The 22,228-nt window shown below is 37.5% G+C and overlaps 1 protein-coding gene across 8 annotated transcripts in view; it reads right to left on the reverse strand.

Moving 5' to 3' along the window:
- NOL4 (nucleolar protein 4) overlaps positions 1-22,228 on the reverse strand; it is a 563,001-nt gene that overhangs the window by 314,043 nt on the left and 226,730 nt on the right. For all 8 annotated transcript variants that reach the window (XM_044934428.2, XM_006066107.4, XM_006066102.4 and 5 more), the window contains 3 exons: positions 11,430-11,541; positions 10,094-10,206; positions 3,639-3,771 (listed from right to left, as the gene is read on the reverse strand). In XM_044934428.2, coding sequence (XP_044790363.2) covers positions 3,639-3,771; positions 10,094-10,206; positions 11,430-11,541 — 358 coding nt within the window. The remainder of the gene's footprint in view (positions 1-3,638; positions 3,772-10,093; positions 10,207-11,429; positions 11,542-22,228) is intronic.

The raw sequence follows: 22,228 nt of genomic DNA on the forward strand, positions 1-22,228 counted from the left end.
TCAGGTTGCTACCATAATTGGATATGTTACCTCATAAGTCCTTACCCACTGATTACTAAAGATCAAAGCATATTATCCACAGAAAGCAACATACCCCCAGACCCGAGGTAGTCCTAGTATTCTACATCCCAACTGATTTGAAGGAGACACAAACTAAAAGTTTTAGTAGCACGGATTCTTATTTTTACAGAAGCAGGACTTTTCCCACATTGGCTCAATGAACTGTAACCAAAATCAAATGGTATGTGTATACTTTTATTCCTTTAGATTGTGTGTTAATTAAAGGCATAGGGACCATATCTTTTTTTTTTTTTACTGAACATTAGACTGTATATACTGGAGAAGGCAATGACAGCCCACTCCAGTACTCTTGCCTGGAAAATCCCATGGACGGAGGAGCCTGGTAGGCTGCAGTCCATGGGGTCGCGAAGAGTCAGACAAGACTGAACGACTTCACTTTCACTTTTCACTTTCATGCATTGGAGAAGGAAATGGCAATCCACTCCAGTGTTCTTGCCTGGAGAATCCTAGGGACGGGGGAGCCTGGTGGGCTGCCATCTGTGGGGTAGCACAGAGTCAGACACGACTGAAGCGACTTAGCAGTAGCAGCAGCAGACTGTATATACGGACTTCCCAGGTAGCACAGCGGTAAAGAATTCACCTGCCAATGCAGGGGACACAGGAGATGTGGGTTTGATCCCTGGGTCAGGAAGATCCCCTGGAGGAGGAAATGGCAACCCACTCTTGTATTCTTGCTGGAGAAATCTCATGGAGAGAAGAGCCTGGTGGGCTACAGTCCATGGGGGTCACAGATCTGACATGACTGAGCATGCACACACACATAGTATCTACATCTTAGTATTCTAGAAGCTCTTAAAAAAGGTAATATGGATGAAAAAAGCAAGAAACAGACTACCGTAAATGATATAACCTATTTTTATAAAATGATGACAAAATCTTCTGAGTATGCACATCTGTGTATAAGCGTGTGTGTGTGTGTACACAGAGAAATTCAGGAATGATAGTTTGTCAGTATGGGTTACCTATGAGAGTGCCATTGTCAGGGAGAAAGAGAAAAGAAAATTACAAAAAATATGCAAAATGTACGTGACAAATCATGGTTACGGTGAAAAGTTAGATTTACATAATGGAGCATAATTATTTACATAATAGACTATTTAAGAAGTATGTCGAATGGAGAAACTGAAAGGAAATCAAAAACACAAAAGATTCCCTAATTAATATGATATTTATAGTATAGAAGAAAAACAGCCGATAAGAAAAATAGTATCATTTCATACCCTGATAAATCCTCTGAAGAATGTTAAAATTTAGGTAATAGAGAGGAGGAGAGAGTCCCGAGCTGAAGAAAGATATTAGGGCTTGGAGAGGCAAACGTGAGACTCATCACACATGAGTATGACTCATACTCATCTAGGTACAGATCATACTGAAAGCCAAGTGATTTGATGTGATCATCTAGGCAGTGAGCACGGAAGAGGAGACAGAGAAGGGCTGCACCCCAGCACACTCCGCCATGTATTGACTAGACAATGAAAAAGGAACCCAGAGACAGGCCCACCAGGAAGCAAATGGTGTGCGATCCTTTGATATTAGTAATGAGAAAGATGAAGGTCGCATCAAAGAATCAGGCCACATGAAGACTGCTGGGAGCACTCACAAGAGCAAGTAGAATGGGATGGTGAGGATGAAAGCCTACCTGAGATGAGCTGGGAGGAGTAGAGTGAGGAAGTGGAGATGAGACAGGTTCTCAGTTTTGCAGTAAAGAGTATCATGGGCGTGGGGCAGATAAAAGGGCAATGAGTGCATGGACTCCGTGGGATTAATGGCGGCCTCCTAGGGAGGGCCTTTATCACATCATGCGTGTATGTTGATTCTGGGGAAAACCTGTGAGGCAGGAGAAAGAAGAGGTAATTGCAATAAGAGGAAACTGCAAGAGAAGTGTGAGGAGAAGGCGTTGAACATGTCAGGGAAGGCTTAGGCTGGAGAAGGAACTACTAGGTATGGCCCTATCCTTGATGCATACATCAACGTACAATGAGAAAGGCATCAATGCCTTCTCCTAAGACGAAGTAATATTTGACATTATCCCTCCACGTTTTATTAAAATCAACATATATTTATGTCACATCAACTGTCTCCTAGCCAAAGATCCATAATAGACTTCAATCAAGCAAACAAAGGATTTGCATCATGAGAGACATCCTCTTATTATTTATGATCCCCAAAATTAAGAAGTAAAAAAGATGATGGTCAGGCAAAACATGTGCATATTATTAATAATATTATTAATAATATTAAGATACACACCCACCCAACTACACACACATATATATGGTTAGTCCATTATTCTGGTGCTACACATTTTTCATTAAAAGACAAAATCTGAAAATCTACTAATATTTTAGAAGAAAAAAAGCAATTTATATCCATACCAGAAGAACTACATTCTTAGAAATTTCCCAAATAAGCATCATTTCTGTTGCAAGAGCTGTTATACTATGTAATGAGTAAAATGTGATTTTAAAGCCACTGATGACCAGTGTCCTGCTCCTTCTTTGTAACTCATGCCAACAAGGACACCAGCATCTTTTAGATTCATCTGAAGTGGGAACACAAGTCCCCCCTCACATTTTTAAAGACTTTCTGATTAAAACTAAGGATTTCTCGTTTGACAACATAAGAACACCAACAGCAGCTAGAAATGCAGCAATCTTGTACAACCAGTTTTTAAATCAAGTATCAGAGAAAACAAGTAAAGAGCTTTATTTGCTATCAACAGATGCAGGCACAAAAATACACAGTCAAAAAGCTCATGTAAATTTGTTAATTACCGGAATAATAAACTATTTTTGAATAAAATTGGACAATTTCCTTCTACTTGTAAGCCTGAATTTTTATCCGCAATTACCAAATAAGGAACGTTTCCTTGCATACAGGATATTATATTTACAAAGACAAAAATCTACACAGATAGTTTTAAAAAACCTCTGACTATACTAGACCTAAAGTGTGAATTGCTAAGCCTTCTCTACACGTCCAGTTTTCTCAACCTTAACTGCTCTATCAGGGACAGTGCAATGACTCAGGAATCATCAACAGACCCAGGAATGAAAGATCATGATCATTCTTTCCTTTAGAGCTGAATAAAACAGCTCAAAATCACAGCAAAAATCTTCTTACCCAGCAAAATCACTATGGTAAAAATTGTTCTTTTATAGCAATTGTTTTTTTTGGCTATTCCTTTGTCTTTTAGTAACATCAAAACATCCTCATTAATCTCTGACCATTATTAAACTCTTTATTCAGTTAGGAGAATAATGGTCCAAGAAACCAAACCTAGAAAACATCACAGAAACCCAAAGTCCACTAATGTAACTCATTTTAAGCTCAGAGTGCAAAACATGGGCAAGCTTGAATTTTATAACTAGCATTTACAGTTTTAATCCAAGTAGTTGAATCTAAGAATAATGAAGTGGATAACACAACCTTAGTGTACAGAAAAAAGTCTCCATAGAAACAGATAAAAAATTACCACCAGAATAAGAAGCGGTTGCTTTAATCAATTCTGATCCAGGATATGTTATTGTTTTGTTTGCTCAGTTTGAAAGGCTTACCATCTTGTTGGCCATGGAGAGCCTGGGGACTTTGCATCCTTTCCTCAAGATTGGAGCTGAGGTCAGAGTTCACAGCTGACATCCGCGTTGAATCACTCATATCAAATTCATCACTTTCTATTGAACTTTCATCCTGAAAATGGTTTTAGCATATCATCAAGTATCATAAAATATAATATACTCAGATAATGACTATTTTATCTATAGGATCAATTAAAGTTTAGCCAGTAAGTAAGCCTTTATAGGGCTCAGTTAAATGTTAACATGAGTAGATGCTTGAAATAACAAACAAGACATGAAGACTTGTGAAGATTCAATGTGTCTTTGTATACAGGAAGATATAAAAGGTTTAAAGTAATGTATTTAGGAAGGATGTAGTTGAGGAATTATCTGAATAATGAAGGAATGTATTTTTTAATTATTAAAAAGCTTTCTAAGAGTCAATCACAAAATATAGCATAAAAAGAAACACGCTTTTATTTTTAATGACAATAAAATATTATAAGCAAAAATCTGACACTGTAATAAAAAATCTGAACTGAAAAATTTTTATTGGTATACAGAATAGAATCTCCTTAAAGAAAAATTTACATGTTTAGACTCAAAGTCCTCATTAGTCAGAAAACTAGTTAATCTTAGTACAGCCTTTCTTCCTTGCAAGGGAGTACAAATGCCATTAACACAAAAAGTTCTAAGTACAAAAGATTCAGAAGCCAAACAGCAACCAAAAGCCAAATCAGCAAATGGCTAAATTCCCAAAAGGCAAAGCTAGCTGCCAAATTGTCAATTCATCAAAAAATCTATCAAATATTAAGTTAAAACAAATACATGCTATGTTGCTATAATCATTTTCTTGAAGAAAATTCCTTTGGGAGAACTGATTTTCGGACAAATGCTGTGTGCTTATGGGAGAAGGCAATGGCACCCCACTCCAGTACTCTTGCCTGGAAAATCCCATCGACGGAGGAGCCTGGTAGACTGCAGACCATGGGGTCGCTAAGAGTCGGAAACGACTGAGCGACTTCACTTTCACTTTTCACTTTCATGCATTGGAGAAGGAAATGGCAACCCACTCCAGTGTTCTTGCCTGGAGAATCCCAGGGATGGCGGAGCCTGGTGGGCTGCCGTCTATGGGGTCGCACAGAGTCGGACACGACTGAAGTGACTTAGCAGCAGCAGCAGCTATGTGCTTATATAGGCAGGAAGACCCAAGAAACTCGTGTAAAATACCAAAAATGTTTCACTGAAACCACCAGGTTTAACTTCAACTCATAAATATTTGATCTCAAAGTTTAACATTGATGCGATGATTACCAGTAGCAGCAGTAGTAGCACTGCTAATTATATCACAGACTCTGTTATTTAGTTGTTCACTTATGTCAGCTTCATCCAATCTGTGAGTTAGAATTTACCCAGTTAATGCATTGTGAAATTTACCCAGCATTTACCCAGTTAACACACTGTGAAACTGAGGCACAGAGCAGTTAGATAACTGATCACACTATCACCTACCAGACCTGGGCTTCATTATGATGTCACCCAGGCTTGAGAAAGAGCTTCTTTGAATAGAAAGCATTCTCTTGGCTTCATAAATAACATGTTGGCATCAGTGAAGAAATTGCTATGGTCAGGAGACAGGAGCTTTCTAGCACACTAACAACGGGCATTCTGATCCTTAGGTCAGACCCAGGTATCCGGGTGTTCTTCCTCTATCAAAGGTTCTGATAGTGTCTGGGTCTACCAAGGAGCACTGAAAGTGAAAGTAAAGTCGCTCAGTTGTGTCTGACTCTCTGTGACCCCATGGCCTGTAGCCTACCATGCTCCTCCATCCATGGGATTTTCCAGGCAAGAATACTGGAGTGGGTTGTCATTTCCATCTCCAGAGGATCTTTCTGACCCAGGGACTGAACCCAGGTCTCCTGCACTGTAGGCAGACGCTTTACCGTCTGAGCCATTAATTCAGCAAGGAAATTCCACGCTAGGAGGCCTCTGGGCCATCAGCCACATAGACTTCTCCCAGCCACATGCCCTCTCTCAGGACATTATGTTTTCTCCAATTCTAAATTCTATGAAAAATCCAAAGCATCTGAAATAAATATTTATGTTCAAAGAAGAAAAAATAATAGAATTCAGTGTAAACATTCACATTATCAATGTGCACCATATATGCACATATGTACACACACATAGCTTGATAATATGTATATCCATTATATATATTATATGTATTGTCTGTAATATATTATTTTAGAGCACATTCTCTGGAGCCACACTGCCTGGATTCAGATTTATGCTCTGTATGATGTGAGAGTTGGACTGTGAAGTAGGCTGAGAACCGAAGAATTGATGCTTTTGAACTGTGGTGTTGGAGAACACTCTTGAGAGTCCCTTGGACTGCAAGGAGATCCACCAGTCCACCCTAAAGGAAATCAATCCTGAATATTCATTGGAAGGACAGATGCTGAAGCTGAAACTCCAGTACTTTGGCCAGTTCATGCGAAGAGCTGACTCATTGGAAAAGACTCTGATGCTGGGAGGGATTGGGGGCAGGAGGAGAAGGGGACGACAGAGGATGAGATGGCTGGATGGCATCACTGACTCAATGGACGTGAGTCTGAGTGAACTCCGGGAGTTTGTGATGGACAGGGAGTCCTGGCGTGCTGCAATTCATGGGGTCGCAAAGAGTAGGACATGACTGAGTGACTGAACTGAACCTATTAGATGTGTTACCTTAAGCAAGTTACCTAACATTTCTGTGCCTCGGTTTCCTCACCTATAAAATGGGAATAATAAAAATAGTATCAACCTCATAGGGCTGTATAATGATTGAGAGGCTATATTATATTTACAGTAGTTAAAACAGCATGAGATACATAATAAGCACAAAGCTGTTTGATACTGTTATATAGAATATGTAACAAATTCTACAGTGTAGAAGATTTATATTTATTATACATGAACACACACAAAAATGAATTTAAATATAATAGTAAAGATGATCAATCTGTGTTTATAAAGTAGCTGTGGATACTTAATAATCTTTATAAAAGTGTTTATTATGTCCACTACAAAGAGCTAGCTAGATGTAGTCTAGTAAAATATTATTTGCATGTAAGTGTATATGTGTGTGAGAGACAGATGTGTATTTAATGTGTGTGTGTGTGTGTGTGTGTGTGCGCGCGCGCGTGCGCGGGAGGGGGCGCACACATGCACTCAATCGCTCAGGCATGTCTAATTCTTTGAGACCCCATGGGCTGTAGGCTGCCAGGCTTTTCGGCCCATGGTATTATCAAGGCAAGAATATTGGAGTGAGTTTCCAGTTCTTCCTCCAGGGCATCTTCCCGACCCAGGGATGAAAACCATGTCTTCTGTGTGTCCTGCATTGGCAGGAGGATTTTTTACCATTAGCGCCACTTGGGAAGCCCCTATATAAATGCGAAAGTAAAAGTGCTCAGTTGTGTCTGACTCTTTGCGACCCCATGGACCATATAGACCATGGAATTCTCCAAGTCAGAATACTGGAGTGGGTAACCTATTCCTTCTCCAGGGGATCTTCCCCACCCAGGAATGGAACTGGGGTCTCCTGCATTGCTATGCTATGCTATACTAAGTCACTTCAGTCGTGCCCGACTCTGTGCGACCCCATGGACGGCAGCCCACCAGGCTCCCCCGTCCCTGGGATTCTCCAGGCAAGAACACTGGAGTGGGTTGCCATTTCCTTCTCCAATGCATGAAAGTGAAAAGTGAAAGTGAAGTCGCTCAGTCGTGTCCGACTCTTAGCGACCCCATGGATTGCAGCGTACCAGGCTCCTCCGTCCATGGAATTTTCCAGGCAAGAGTACTGGAGTGGGGTGCCATTGCCTTCTTCTGCATTGCAGGTGGACTCAACTGAGCTCTCAGGGAAGCGATATAAATGTATTAGGGAAGATATATAAATGTATCTACATGTAAAAAGTATGTGTGTGAGGTTATGTGTATGTTTAAAGAGAAACTAGATACAAAGAGTGACGCTGCAGTGTCTGTTCTATAGAATGGTTTATACGAACTGTGCATTATGGCTGATCAATGTAGCTAGTGTGACTAAAGAACTGAAAATTTAATTTTAGCTAATTTAATTTTGGTTAAATTTCAATATCCCTGTATAGGTAGAGGCTACCATGTTGCAGATTGAACTATTTCTCATTGTTAGATATTTCCAATCATTACCATTAGCAATGCAATAAACATCCTAATATGTAAATTGTTTTATATATCAAATTCCTTAGTATAAATTTCTAGTCAAAGCATATAAATAACTTTTCAAAGTTTTAAATTAATTATCGCCAAACTGTTTCCCAAAAAGTCTGTTGTGGTTTAAATTTTCATCAATAGTTTATAAGAAGGCTGATCTTACTTTGGATACAGTATTTTGTAATTATAAAGGAATCCCCATTCCTGGCTGTCTATATTTCTATTACTAGCATTTAGCATCATCTCACATACAGACTTTCATCATTTATTTCCTTCATGGACTGTCTCCCACCACCACTAGAAGATAAGCTTAAAGGCAAGGATTTTGTCAATTTATTCACTGTTTATTTCCACTGCCTATAAGACTGACAATTACATAAGAAGGTACTCAATAAATATTGGTTAAAGTAACTGATTAAACATTTATTAAATTTAAATATAACTTACTACAAAAGGGATATCTCACTTGATGTCCATTTTTACCATGACTTATCTAACCACTATCTTTCAATGATCACAATTTCCAAAATTTTTTAAGTAATATAATTCATCATTTATCTAAATATTTTTAAGACAATGTAAACCCAAGGTAGAATTTTTTAAATGTAAGGATAAGAGTTATTTTCCTAATCCAATTATCATTTAAAATAATCCATTTTTTATGTGAAATACTCAGGATTTTTTAGAAGCCAGAAGGACTTAGCATATGTGGGCTCTGCTGGCTCAAAGTTGATCTTATTTTTTGGCCTATTAATAAACATATCAATATCTAAATGAGTTTCCTACAAATAATTTGACAGCTCTAACTAGTTTACAGGTTTTTAAAAAATGATTTTCAATTGTGTGCTGAATCATGGGAATAATATTTTCATTCTTGGGGATGGATAAATAGTAATATTTTCTTAACTAATGGCTTTATTATGAGTTAATCACTTACATATATCTATCTGATAATATGGAATCTGATGTTGCCACAGCACTAATACAGATGTTGTTATAGAATATACTTTTCATAAAGTCTTTTGAGACAACATAATTTTATAAATACAGTTTTGAGATTAAACCTGCTGACATAAAGAGGAAAATAAAAAATTTGATTTGAGCTTTATGAACTAAGTTAACCAAATAATTGTAAAAGAATTTAATACCTCACCAAGTAATGTTACACTTAAAAATAAGTATTTAACCACATTTCCTTTTCCAGAGAAATTTCAAAAAGGAAAGAATATATTAGCCTGAGAAACTATTTCTAGTATAGATACTTTGAGTGTGTATATTAACTGGGGCTTCCCTGGTGGCTCAGACAGTAAAGCATCTGCCTGCAATGTGGGAGACTAGGGTTCGATTCCTGGGTCGGGAAGATCCCCTGGTAGAAGGAAATGGCAATCCACTCCAGCACTCTTGCCTGGAAAATCCCATGGACAGAGGAGCCTGATAGGCTACAGTCCATGGGATAGATACTTTGAGTGTGTATATTAACTAATGGCTACTAACTAATTAAGAAGGATTTACTAAGCCACACTGTTAGAAGTATTTGGGGAATATACACAGGGTTTGTATACAACTTAGTTCCTGCTTTTGAGATACTTCAACCAAACTGGTAAGTGAATCAGTATCTTGGAGAAGAATATTTAACAAATATTCTTTCTGTGTCTAATATATGCCAACAAGCTCATTGCTAGAATCTTACTATACAAATTAAATAAAATAATCTGAAACATCAAAATGTTTCTAGTTAAGACATTTCAGAGAAGAGACAAATACATAGAATGGTTAATTGAAAAACAACTTTAAAATATACAAAAGATTTGGCTGATTTGAAATGGTCATACTTGAAATACCTATGAATTTGAACTTTCTGATTTCCAGGTAAAATAGCCTTAATACTGTAATTTCCCTGGATACACACTTATTTGGAATACTTTCTCCTGAACTTCCTAGCACTTTATCAAGGTTAGTTTGATAAAGGAAGGAAAATGAAGGAAAATGAATCTTTGGGGAGAATGAACAAATGTTCACATAACACTAAGGTGGATGTGGTCAGATAGGGGATCTGTTGACAACTAACAATTTCTGCCTCTTTCTCCATCTGTGCAGTTCTACTGACACTCTTTTTATTAAAAAAATAAATTACTGTCTTCAAAATGGCGTCATGCTTAATAGGAGAGTCATGGTTATCAAGTTTCATTCTGACTTGTGATATAAGGGTAGATATTTCATTTTACCTCCTCTTGCTGTGAGTTTAGCAGCTGCAGTTTCATGTGCTTCATATAGGCCATGGTAATTGGCATGTTGTAGTCAATCATGCTGGTCACCAAAGTGGGAGGTTTTCCATTATCTGTAATAAAACATTTTTAATGGGTAATGAAAGTGATACAGTACTCTACCTGTAATTTTAGAATGATCTAGTTTGTTCAAATGGAAATAAGAGGCAAGATACCAAGTGTTTAGAAGATTGGTAGCATTAGAGATGGAGCATTAAAAATATATATATATATATATATATATATATCTGATTGGCAAGTTTCAATAACGGTGTTTGGGGACAAAATAGCACTATGGATAAACTGGTTATTTCTAACTACAAGGTGAGTTTTTTGGTATCCTGGATAACAATGAGTGAAGCTAATATAGTGGTTAAACAAAATCATCAGTATTTTTGTATTTTTCTCCTTTGCTGTACACAATTTTTTTTGGCCATGCCACACAGCATGTGGGATCTTAATGCTCTAACCAGGGATTGAACCCAAGGCTGGGCTTCTCTGGTGGCTCAGATAGTAAAGAATCTGCCTGCAATGCAGGAGACTCAGGTTTGATCCCTGGGTCAAGAGGATCTCCTGGAGAAGGGAATGGCTACCCACTTCAGTATTCTTGCCTAGAGAATTCCATGGACAGAGGAGCCTGGTGGGCTATACTAACACTTTAACTTCTCACACCTGCAGTGGGAGCTCAAAGTCTTAACCACTGGACCATCAGGGAAGTCCCCACACTTACTTTCTAAGTGGACCACATGAGGGTAAAAAGGAAGCTTTTTATTTTTATATTTTGCCATTCTACTCATCCTCCCACACATGGGAATTGACTAGCTTCAATATAGCTTTGAGATTAACCTCTGTGAGAAACTCATATATTAGGAAAATAATCCAAATAATTTTTAATGAAAGCCAAAGCCAAATAGTAACTTCTCTATAAAAATTTTCAGTGAAAGAAAATTATTATTCATTACTTTTAGAAATAAGATGATAAATTTAAAAGAACACAGATGGAACATCAATTTCCTTGCTGAAGATAGTTAAAACACCATGAAATATACACAATGAATGAGAATTAAAACACTATTATAGGACAAAAAGTATTTGCCACAGTCAAGACCGTCTTTCATTTGAAGAAGGGCATCATTGCATTGCTTTGTAAGTGGATTTACCGGCTCCTATTTGAATAAATGAGATGATTTGACTTGTTGAACTGTTTCATTCTACCACATTCTTCGAAATATGTGGGCTATAAATTGCCATTATGAATAAAATTACTTGAAATCTCACTATTTGACGCTGCGGCTACCTTTATGATCTGTTCCATCTGGGTTTAAATGCATTCTTTTCTGGCACTCTGAGCAGCTCATTAGAAATCGTGTCACCGCTTCTCTTGGTAGGAAGGCATAGCTCTCTGAAATCTGAAATGATTCACAAAACAGGGGTGTTATTATACAAACGGACTGGGCATGATTCAACAGAAGTGATCACTGTATTTCCAAATAAGACGCATTATTCCATAATGGCAGGAAGCACAATGAAAGCATGCATTGCATACCATGCATCATTTCAAGAAATATCTATCCAACTTGATTGTGTGTCTCTTAATAATCACTAAGAACGCAATGTGGAGGAAAAGGAGCCACATCTGGATGGAGATCTGTTTCTATTTCTGCATTTCTTTTAGGAAAAATAATCACAGGGTACAGATACTCAGGTGAATTTTCTTTATTAAAATTGGCCCCCATGGTTTTTGGCAATTAAACTCATTGCTAGCACCATTAACATGGTATCCAATTTTACATATGCTTTTAAAAATTTAGCCCCAAGGAGAAACAAACAACTTTAGATTTTGCAGTAATAAGCAGGTCTTCATGATTGCTTTTCATAGTATTTTCAGAAAAAGAAAAAATAATCTGAACAGAACTCATGTTATCTATTTACTGCAGTGAATCATCCTTTCCACAGAAAATGACACACCTGGAATGCATTCTGGCCACCAATTTTTTATTTGTTATTTTACATCAGTTTTTCATAATCGATGTAACACTGAGAGTCACAGCCACTTTTCCAGCACCCTACCCAGAGCTTCTCTTTTCAGAACCGTGATCTAGAATCAAATTAAAAATCAAAATTCTTATCAGTGATTCTTTAAACACTGACTTTTCAAAAACCAAGGTATTTCTCTCATCAAAGCAAAAATTCTGGAAGTGAAATAGATTGCTAAATATCACTGAATAAAACCTGGCACTAACTCTGACAGGGATGCTAGGGAGTCTGATCAGGGCATTAGTTTTCCACCATACTAACACTGGTCCATGAAATATGAGATAAGCAGGAGGAATAAATGAGTTGTAAATTAGATATAAGTGCCATATCAGTATCTCAGGTGCATGTAGAGCTGTTATGAACACTGATGTATTTTAAGTTTGTAGAAAGGAAGGAAAATATGCAGCTTGTGTTCAACTGAGTACAAATCTGCACAGGCCCTTCCATGTTCATGGGGGAAACTTTTGCTTATCCAGGCTACAGAAGGAGCACAGCATCAAGGAAACCTCATATACTAAAATCCAAAATTATAAAGTGTATTTTACCCTGGATTTCACATGAAAATCAGTTTGCATCACTTAGCCTATCACTTTGATGCTCAGGGAAAAGAAGCCATAAGAATATGAAAGAGAAGAAATTAGTCTACAACTGAAAATAAGTCATGGATGATCCATACACAGGTAATTTACATTCAACTCTACTAGGATTAGACAATGAAACTCTGATTTTTAATATAACTATCATTTGTAAATTAAGATGTTCAGATTAAAAAAACTTCCTTGTAATATAGGAATTGTGAGGAAAAATAATTAGAGAAATTTCAAACTATTTCATCAAAATATATTGTTAGTTATAAAGTGAAGAAATACACAATTTAAATGTTCATTCATTTTCACACATTCTCTCTCTCCACACACACACACACAAATTTGACTTTTATTCATCTATTTTTACAAAGGGAACTAGCATTTTAGCCTGATTTAGTTAATTAATTAGAGATAATTTTTTTCTGACTCTAAAAATCTATTTTATAATAATTTGGAAGTTAAGTCTCTGCTGCATGCTCTGTCCAGACACTTCATATTTTAACAATATGGAGTTATAATCCACTGGAACTAATACATCTAATCAGTAAATTCATTAACAAGCAGGATTTGAGAAGAATGCTCCATTAATTTATTTTCAAAGAAGATTTCTGTTAATGCTTTTCTTTTCTTACATAAAAGAGAAATCTTCAATTGAAAAAAAAATAGCCCACTGGTGGAGTAAAAGAGATGCTGTGTTTGCTTCCATGGTCCTGATGCTCTGCAATTTTCCCTTTTCTCAGTGTTAATAAAGCCCTTGTGTAGAAATCCCATCTAGAGAGCTTTATCATTGACCTGATTCAATTGTATTATTTGTTCTAGCACTACCTAGTTCCAATTGTTTTCATCATTAATCATATTTAATATTTCTTTTGTACTTTTACTCTTAAAAACAAGCATCTGTAATGACCACAAATAAGTTATATAAGTGGATAAATATCTGTACATTTGTGAATGAAATAATAAAAATTCCTTCTGATATCTTAGAAAAGATACTTTAGTAAGTATTGTATCACATTGATCTCTGATATTATTCTGGGCATATCACTGTATGTTATGTAAGTGGACAAAATCACCCCTTTGCAGGTGCTTTTTTCGTGTTCAGAACCCATTTTATAGGAGGACCTGCTGAGACATCCTACTCTTCTCAGACCTTTTCTACCCCACCTCATGCTCACCAGAGCCCAAGGACCCTGGAGTCTTCTGAGGCACAGGGAGGAGAAGAGACCCTCAGAATAGGCTCTTCAAGTCTCACACTCATTTCTGAAGGGATATTTCTCATGCAGTGATGGTGAAGAGGGAAAATTCTTCCTTCTCCCTTTTCCAGAATCTTTCCTCTCCAGTCTCTTTGAAATTAAGGGTCCTAGGCAGCCTCCTGGAGAAGGCAATGGCACCCCACTCCAGTATTCTTGCCTGGAAAATCCTACGGACGGAGGAGGCTGGTAGGGCTGCAGTCCATGGGGTCGCTGGGAGTCAGACACGACTGAGCGACTTCACTTTCACTTTTCACTTTCATGCATTGGAGAAGGAAATGGCAACCCACTCCAGTGTTCTTGCCTGGAGAATCCCAGGGACCGGGGAGCCTGGTGGGCTGCCGTCTATGGGGTCGCACAGAGTCAGACACGACTGAAGCGACTTAGCAGCAGCAGCAGCAGGCAGCCTCCACTGCCACAGTTCTCAGAACATTTTTAAACAGTGAGGAGATGTCCTTTAAAAGTTCTAAAATTATGGTACATTTGAATAATTACATTTTCATTTTAATAATTACAATTAAAGCCCATAATGAAATACTGCGCTTGGTCCTGTCAATATCCTCTCATAACCCCGTTCAGAGATTACACGGACAGTCTACATGAAGACTCTTGAACTTGAGGCCTGAGCTAAATGCTCCCTATGGCCCTTGCCCTGGTGAAAGGATCTGCTTCTGTGAATGTTTAAATGTTAAATCAACTTTAAACAGATGTTCATAAACAGAGATAAAACTCAGGGATGTGTTCTTCCAAGCTGTCTATTCATCAAAGTCCTAAATATGTAAAAACAGGTGCAAATCAAATCGAGAATGGACAGAAATTGAAAAATATTTTGATTCATATACTTGAAATACCATTCTACTAACTATAATTAATGATATGAAACACTATGTCATTCATAAATGTCTATTTCCTTGACCCATTTTCCCAATCTAATCACTTCTCTTTTTCTAGGACAGAAATCAGACTTTGAATTTATGGTACACAGCATTTCTAGAACACTAGTGAGGATGATATTAATTTGAAAATTCATTCTTAGAAATATCTTTATAACTGGGAAAGACAGAGTGTATTTCCTTAGAATTGGTTTATCAACACAGAAGTGCTGCATCTTGTTAGTAATAAGAAGCAAAACATCACTAGAGTGGATATTAGCTTCATTCCCTCTGAATGAAACACTAAAACAACAATAAAAACAGTAACAACAAAACAACTGCCATGTGACAAGTCATATATATTGCCAGTAGCAAAAATAAACATCCAAAGGAAGGACTAGAACATAGTCATATAGTATCTTACAAACTAATGACCTCACACTCTTCATCATGTGAATAATTATGAGGCATCTCTTTCTTAGAAATGTTATTTTCTATAAATCCAGACTTGGTTTCTTAGATTTATATATTGCTTTTCACTGAGTTTTGTATCCATTATTTAGGTAGTGGATACCTAAAATATAGGAATTCCTTGATAAGAGGATCCATTGGTACAAGAGGTTAAATAAACTGCCACTGTTACACAAGAGAGGGCAAAGCAAAGAGCTGGAACTTGAAACTGGATGTCTCAGTCCTGGTCTATTTCCATACACTCAAGGGACCATGGTGAGCTCATCCAACAGACAGGTTAGACAAATGCATAGGGTCCAAGGAAAGCAGGAACCTCAAAATAGATTTTCAAAAATTTGATATTGTAAAAAAAGAAAAAGCCCAACCTACCCCAAACCCCAAAGTGTTACCAGAGTTGGGACTTGGGAACTTTTGTTTTCTTCCTGCTATCACTGCTATATTTTTTTTATTATAAGTATTATTATAGCTACAAAGCTCTATAGATATACATACTAAGTTTTTAAAATTAATTCTTTCTATTATTTTTTTTCAAATTATTTTCCCATATAGGTTATTACAGAATATCGAGCAGAACTCCCTGTGCATACAGTAAGTCCTTGTCAGTTATCTATTTTAAATATATTTAAAATATATCTGTTTTAAATATTCCTTCAACTTGAGTTGTGGCTAAAGATTTGTAAGATTCATTGATGCTTTTTAAGAAAGGCAGGCTGCCACATGTGGCGCCTCATTTGGTGTGTCTGGAGTCTTGGAAGCTTGACTATCCTACATTCTCCTACATATGGACCTTGGGAGCATGTGGGGAGGTTCTGGCAGGGGAGCACAGCTACTCATATGCCCTTGGCCCAGGGATGATCTTCCTTTATCAGGGCAGGTCACGCTCTTCAGTTGAGCGTGCAGTTTTGGGAGGAGGCACCTGGAGTGGTGAGGAAGGAAAAATACACCCGCCTCATCAGCCAGATCAGTCGAATCATCCCTGGCGATCAACGGGGTGAGCAGTGTCACAGACAGACAGCCCTCACACCCTGTTTTTCCTATTTTTTTTTTAACATCAAATTAGCTATGGTTGAATGCTGGGAATGTTATGGCACCTTTTTCATTGCTTATCACTTCTAAAGAGTTTAATTCATCTGTGTATTAGACAACATTGATAGTGTCTTCAATGAAAACATTATATTCTAAGTCCGTTAGGACCAGAACTCATCAGGGATGCCGAAAATAATAAATTGTACTAGCATTCTAAGAAGTAGAAATCACCTCTCCAATTTAAAAATATGGTAATACTTCTACATAAAAATAACTAAACTTTAGCATCTATGAATGGACAGCATTTAGAACCAAGATGATATTAGTAATCTAATGATAAACCTATCCACCTGAAGAGGACCTAATTATTAAGCTCGTAAGGGGCACTGCTATTGATCTTACACACTTGTGGGTTAAAATATAAAATGTAAAAAAACTATCAGGAACTTATTTCTGAAAAGTTTACTGACAAATACTGTAGTTGAAAGGAGGATGAGCATTTTTACCTTGCCAATGCCCCTGTCTTTGTGAAGGAAGAAGAAACAGTTTTTTAAATCCAACAAGTATCAAACCAATGGCAGTTCCCAAGTGCCACTCACCTTCCCCTCAAAAACTTATTAAGCTAAAACTGTAACTTATTCAAAAGAACTGAAATTTTAAGTCAATCACAGTTAAATGAGTGTCCAAATCTCATAAATTTGATCATATACGTAATTCCTAAAGTCTTCTTACATTTACTTTGGAATAGCACAGTTTTATATTCAGAAATAAGTCTCCTTTCTTTCTGGGATCTGACTATGTGGGTAATATGAAATTAGAAAAATTTTGAAATTAATTACTCAAAATAATTCAATAAGAAACTGTTATATTTAAAATGGTAACCGATAAGGACCTACTGACAGTGCAGGGAACTTCGCTCAATGTTACGTGGCGGCCTGGACGGGAGGTGAGCTTGTGGGAGAACGGACACTTGTATATATATGGCTGAGTCACTCTGCTGTGCACTTGAAATGGTCACAGCATTGCTATACTTCAACACGAAATAAAAAGTTAAAAAAAGTAAAATAGGAGCTTAGTAAAAGTCAAAAAACGATGCACGATACTGGATGCTTGGGGCTGGTGCAAGGGGACGACCCAGAGGGAGGGTATGGGGAGGGAGGAGGGAGGAGGGTTCAGGATGGAGAACACAGGTATACCCGTGGTGGATTCATTTCGATATTTGGCAAAACTAATACAATATTGTAAAGTTTAAAAATAAAATAAAATTTAAAAAATAATAAATAAAGTTTAAAAAAAATATCTTGCATTGGTAAAAGAAAACCAATAAGTGAATAAAAACTGTTGTTTTGCTATACTCTTTCAGATTGCGTGAGTCACAGTTACACGATCCAAGGTTATCTCATTAACTTGAGCCATAAGGTTTTGCAAATTAACAGCAAAATTGATAACAGACAAAAATTATTTTAACGGGACTGTTTGTCCTGTCCTTCCTGCCCAGTCCTAAGAATTCTAATTTTAACTGTGTTGAACGTCCAAGCATTTTCAATAGAAAGGTCCCCAAAACTGACTCAGCTTGTCCCTAAACCTGCAATTCTTTGGCTCCTGAAATGGTAGAGAATTGACAGTTCTCTAAATTAGGATTCTTGTTAACTCTGTGACAACTTTTAACTTTTTTTGGCTATTTTGCACAAAAGGAAATGCTTTCCTAAAATTATATTATGTGTGTGTTTCCCATTAATTGGGTACTTAATAATAATTATACTAAGTAAGAATTCTATATGTATTTTATCGTTTAATGCTCACAACAGTCCCAGGGACAGATGCCTATCATCACCATTATCATCTCTGTTTAACACACGAGGAAACTAAGCTTCAGAGAGGTTGTACAATTTATCAAACAAGAAGAGACAAGCTCTGGTTTCAGAGCCTACCTTTTATTCAGTTTTGATCACCACATTTTACAGCCTCTCCTGGTCATCAGCATTAAAAATGAAAGAGAGAGACTGTCTCATCCGTAAGAGTTGGAATATTAACCTCACAGCATAGGTTAATTATACTAAAATGTTTATAATGTTCCCTGGAGTGAGGTTCTTTAAAGTATAAAATGCTCCGACTGGTTTGCGGTGACCCTTTTGAATACAAGGGCCAGTCAAGGGCTCTGTACCTTGTCTCAGGTTACAGAGTTCCATGAGAAACACATCAGACTGCAGTAACAATACAGAGCTCCACCTGGAGGAAATTAACTGGCCATCTGTTCTGTTCCAACAGAACTGAGGCTAAAGTAATGGCTTTGTCATAATGCTGTAATATTGTAACAGCCAGCAACTAAATGCAGAGGAGGTCCATTTTTAACAGAATGCACAAGGAGGACTTCCTTCTTCCCTGTGGCTCACGTGGTAAAGAATCTGCCTGCGATGCAAGAGACAGGGTTTGATCCCTGGGTCGGGAAGACCCTCTTGAGAAGGGAATGGTAATCCATTCCTGGAGAATTCCATGGACAGAGAAGCCTGGCGGGCTACAGCTCATGGGGTCACAAAGAGTCTGACACGAGTGAGCAACTAATACACATAAGGAGTGTAAATAACCTATTTCTAAAGGAATAAGACTGTAATTGTTCAAAGACACTCACCAGTAGAGAAGCTCTTGTTGGTTTAAGATTTGAACCTAACACATGCACTAAAATAGAGACATTGCTTGACATGGGTAAATCATGAGCATTAGCAAACAAAAAATGCTAAAATCATCAGAGTTATCAACCAGAATCACACCATTTTGTCCTAAGTTCACTAAGGTCTTAGCAAAAATAATCAGAATTAGTGCTGCTGCTGCTACTAAATGTTAATAATTTGGAAAAACAGTAGGCAAGCGCTGAATTTCATTGTTAAGTAACATTACTCCACAGCTTGATGCCTTTGTAAACAGTGTGCTCCATTTCAGACACTGAATTTTAGAGCAAAATAAAGTTGGTTTAACCGCACTACTTTTGAAATTACCTTCTCCACATTAGCTTTATAAAGTGAATTTTAAAAAAAGAAATAACACCTTTATTTCACTGGAATAGTAACACTAGATTTTTTTTTTTTTTTTGCAAAGTATCATACAGTAAACCCATGGAAGAACTTGCCTTTGGGGCCCAATATTTAACATTCTCTTCTGTGAAACTCTTGAGATCACATATAAAGAAACAGTCTCCTAATGACATTTATCATAACCCTATTGTGATATTTAATGTTCAATATTGTGATATTTTGGGCTTCCCTGATAGCTCAGTTGGTAAAGAATCCACCTGCAATGTTAGGAAGATCTCCTGGAGAAGGGATAGGCTGCCCACTCCAGTGTTCTTAGGCTTCCCTTGTGGCTCAGCTGGTAAAGAATCCTCCTGTAATGCAGGAGACCTGGGTTCGATCCCTGGGTTGGGAAGATCCCCTGGAGAAGGGAAAGGCTACCCACTCCAGTATTCTGGCCTGAAGAATTCCATTGACTGTATAGTCACAGAATCGGACATGACTGAGTGACTTTCATTCACTTCCTTCATTATGATATTTTATCACATACCACTTGCAATGTACATAACTGCATAATGAAGATGCAGAAAATTTATTTTTTGAAACTAATAAAATTAAAATGTAATTGAATAGAGTCTATAAATCCAAATACTCATATGGATCAGGACCTCATGTGTCCTGATTCAAAAAAGACACCACAGTCCAGAGAGATCCCTATCTGAGGAAGGAAAATCTTATTTATGGGCATTATCTCCAGTTCAACAAGGGCCACTCTATCTGGTTTACACACTGTATATTTTTGAATACATCTAAAGAAAGGGAATTAGGAAGAAAACATACATGTATATATACACACATATGGCATACACATATAAAGCTTACCAACACTATAGCCTTTGGCCCAGATACTTTTACAGATGTGGTATGAAAGTATAAAGTCTAACCAATGGTTTTCTTACATTTATCTGAGTTTTCTTTACTCAGTTCATGCAAGAGAAAAGATAAGCAGTGAACATTATTATACTTCTACAGAGGAACTTCTGGATCAGGGGAGTGGCACATGGAAACAGTCTTACATAGGTGAAGACATTTTTCACCTAAACTTTGAACAAATATCTATTAAAGACACAGGCACTAAAATTATCCCTGAATACTGCTAGGTATGGTTCTATACCACTAATACTCTGGGCCATATTAAATAATTGAAACCAACTGTTGGTTACTTTCACAATCCAGACATGATGGAACTTCCAGATGTACAAGCTAGATTTATAAAAGGCAGAGGAACCAGAGATCAAATTGCCAACATCCCTTGGATCATAGAAAAAGGAAGGGAATTCCAGAAAAACATCGACTTCTGCTTCATTGACTATGCTAAAACTTTTGACTCTATGGATCACAACAAACTGGAAAATTCTTCAAGCATTGGGAATACCAGACCACCTTACCTGTCTCCTGAGAAACCTGTATGCAGGTCAAGAACTGGACATGGAACAATGGACTGGCTCAAAGTTGGGAAAGTAGTACATCAAGGCTGTATACTGTCACCCTGCTTGTTTAACTTATATGCAGAGTGCAACATGTGAAATGCCAGATTGGATGAAGTTCAAGCTGGAATCAAGATTGCTGGGAGAAATATCAATAACATAAGATATGCAGATGACGCATTCCTAACGGAAGAAAGTGAAGAGGAACTAAATAGCCTCTTGATGAAGGTGAAAGAAGAGAATGAAAAAGTTGGCTTTAAACTCAACATGCAAAAAGTGAAGATCATGGCATCTGGTCCCAATACTTCATGGCAAATAGATGGAGCAAAAATGCAAACAGTAGCAGACTTTATTTTCCTGGGCTCCAAAATCGCTGTGGACAGTGAGGGCCTCCATGAACTCAAACAATGTTTGGTCCTTTGAAGAAAAGCTATGACAAACCTAGGGAGTGTAGTAAAAGGCAGAGACATCACTTTGTTGACAAAGGTCCCTATAGTTAAAGCTATGGTTTTTCTAGTAGTCATGTATGGGTGTGAGAGTTTGACCATCAAGAAGGCTGAGCATCAAAGAATTGATGTTTTTGAACTGCAATGTGGAGAAGACTCTTGAGAGTCCCTTGGACAGCAAGGAGATCAAACCAGTCAATCCTAAAGGAAATCAGTCCTGAATCTTCATTGGAAGGACTGATGCTGAAGCTGAAGCTCCAATACTTTGGCCACTTGATATGAAGAGTCAACTCACTGGAAAAGACCCTGATGTTGGGAAGACTGAGGGCAGGAGGAGAAGGGGGCAACAGAGGATGAGATGGTTGATGACATCATTGACTCAGTGGACATGAGCTCGAGCAAACTCTGGGAGATAGTGAAGGAAAGGGAAGCCTGGTGTACTGCAGTCCATAGGGTCTCAAAGAGTCGGAAAGGACTGAGCTACTGAACAACAAATAGGAAATCATTATAATCACTTATTGTTAATTTTTTGGCTAATTTTAATGTGATTCCAAAAAATGCTTTGATCAGGATTCATCATAAATGCTCTCAGGTAAAAAGTGTATTCATAGCATCATAATCAGTTAAACAAAAAGGCAGACATTTAGGTTGTCTGATCAAATTTGCATTTACTCTGACCCTCAGAAATTTTTGCTTCCAAATCCTAACTGCCATTTCAGCAAGACTTCCCGTTACACTGTATTTATTTGACCTCTATACATCTGTTAACCAACTGAACACCTGGGCCTTAACATCAATATCAAAACTAGGATGCTGCCAGGTTTGCACTTTAGCCCCCTCGAACTTTCTACTGCCCCCTGGTGGTGGGTGCTCAACTTTTTGGTTGGGTTCTTATCAATCCCATAGTACTGATTT

The sequence above is a fragment of the Bubalus bubalis genome, chromosome 22 (genome assembly GCF_019923935.1).
Source record: "Bubalus bubalis isolate 160015118507 breed Murrah chromosome 22, NDDB_SH_1, whole genome shotgun sequence".
Lineage (NCBI taxonomy): Eukaryota > Metazoa > Chordata > Mammalia > Artiodactyla > Bovidae > Bubalus > Bubalus bubalis.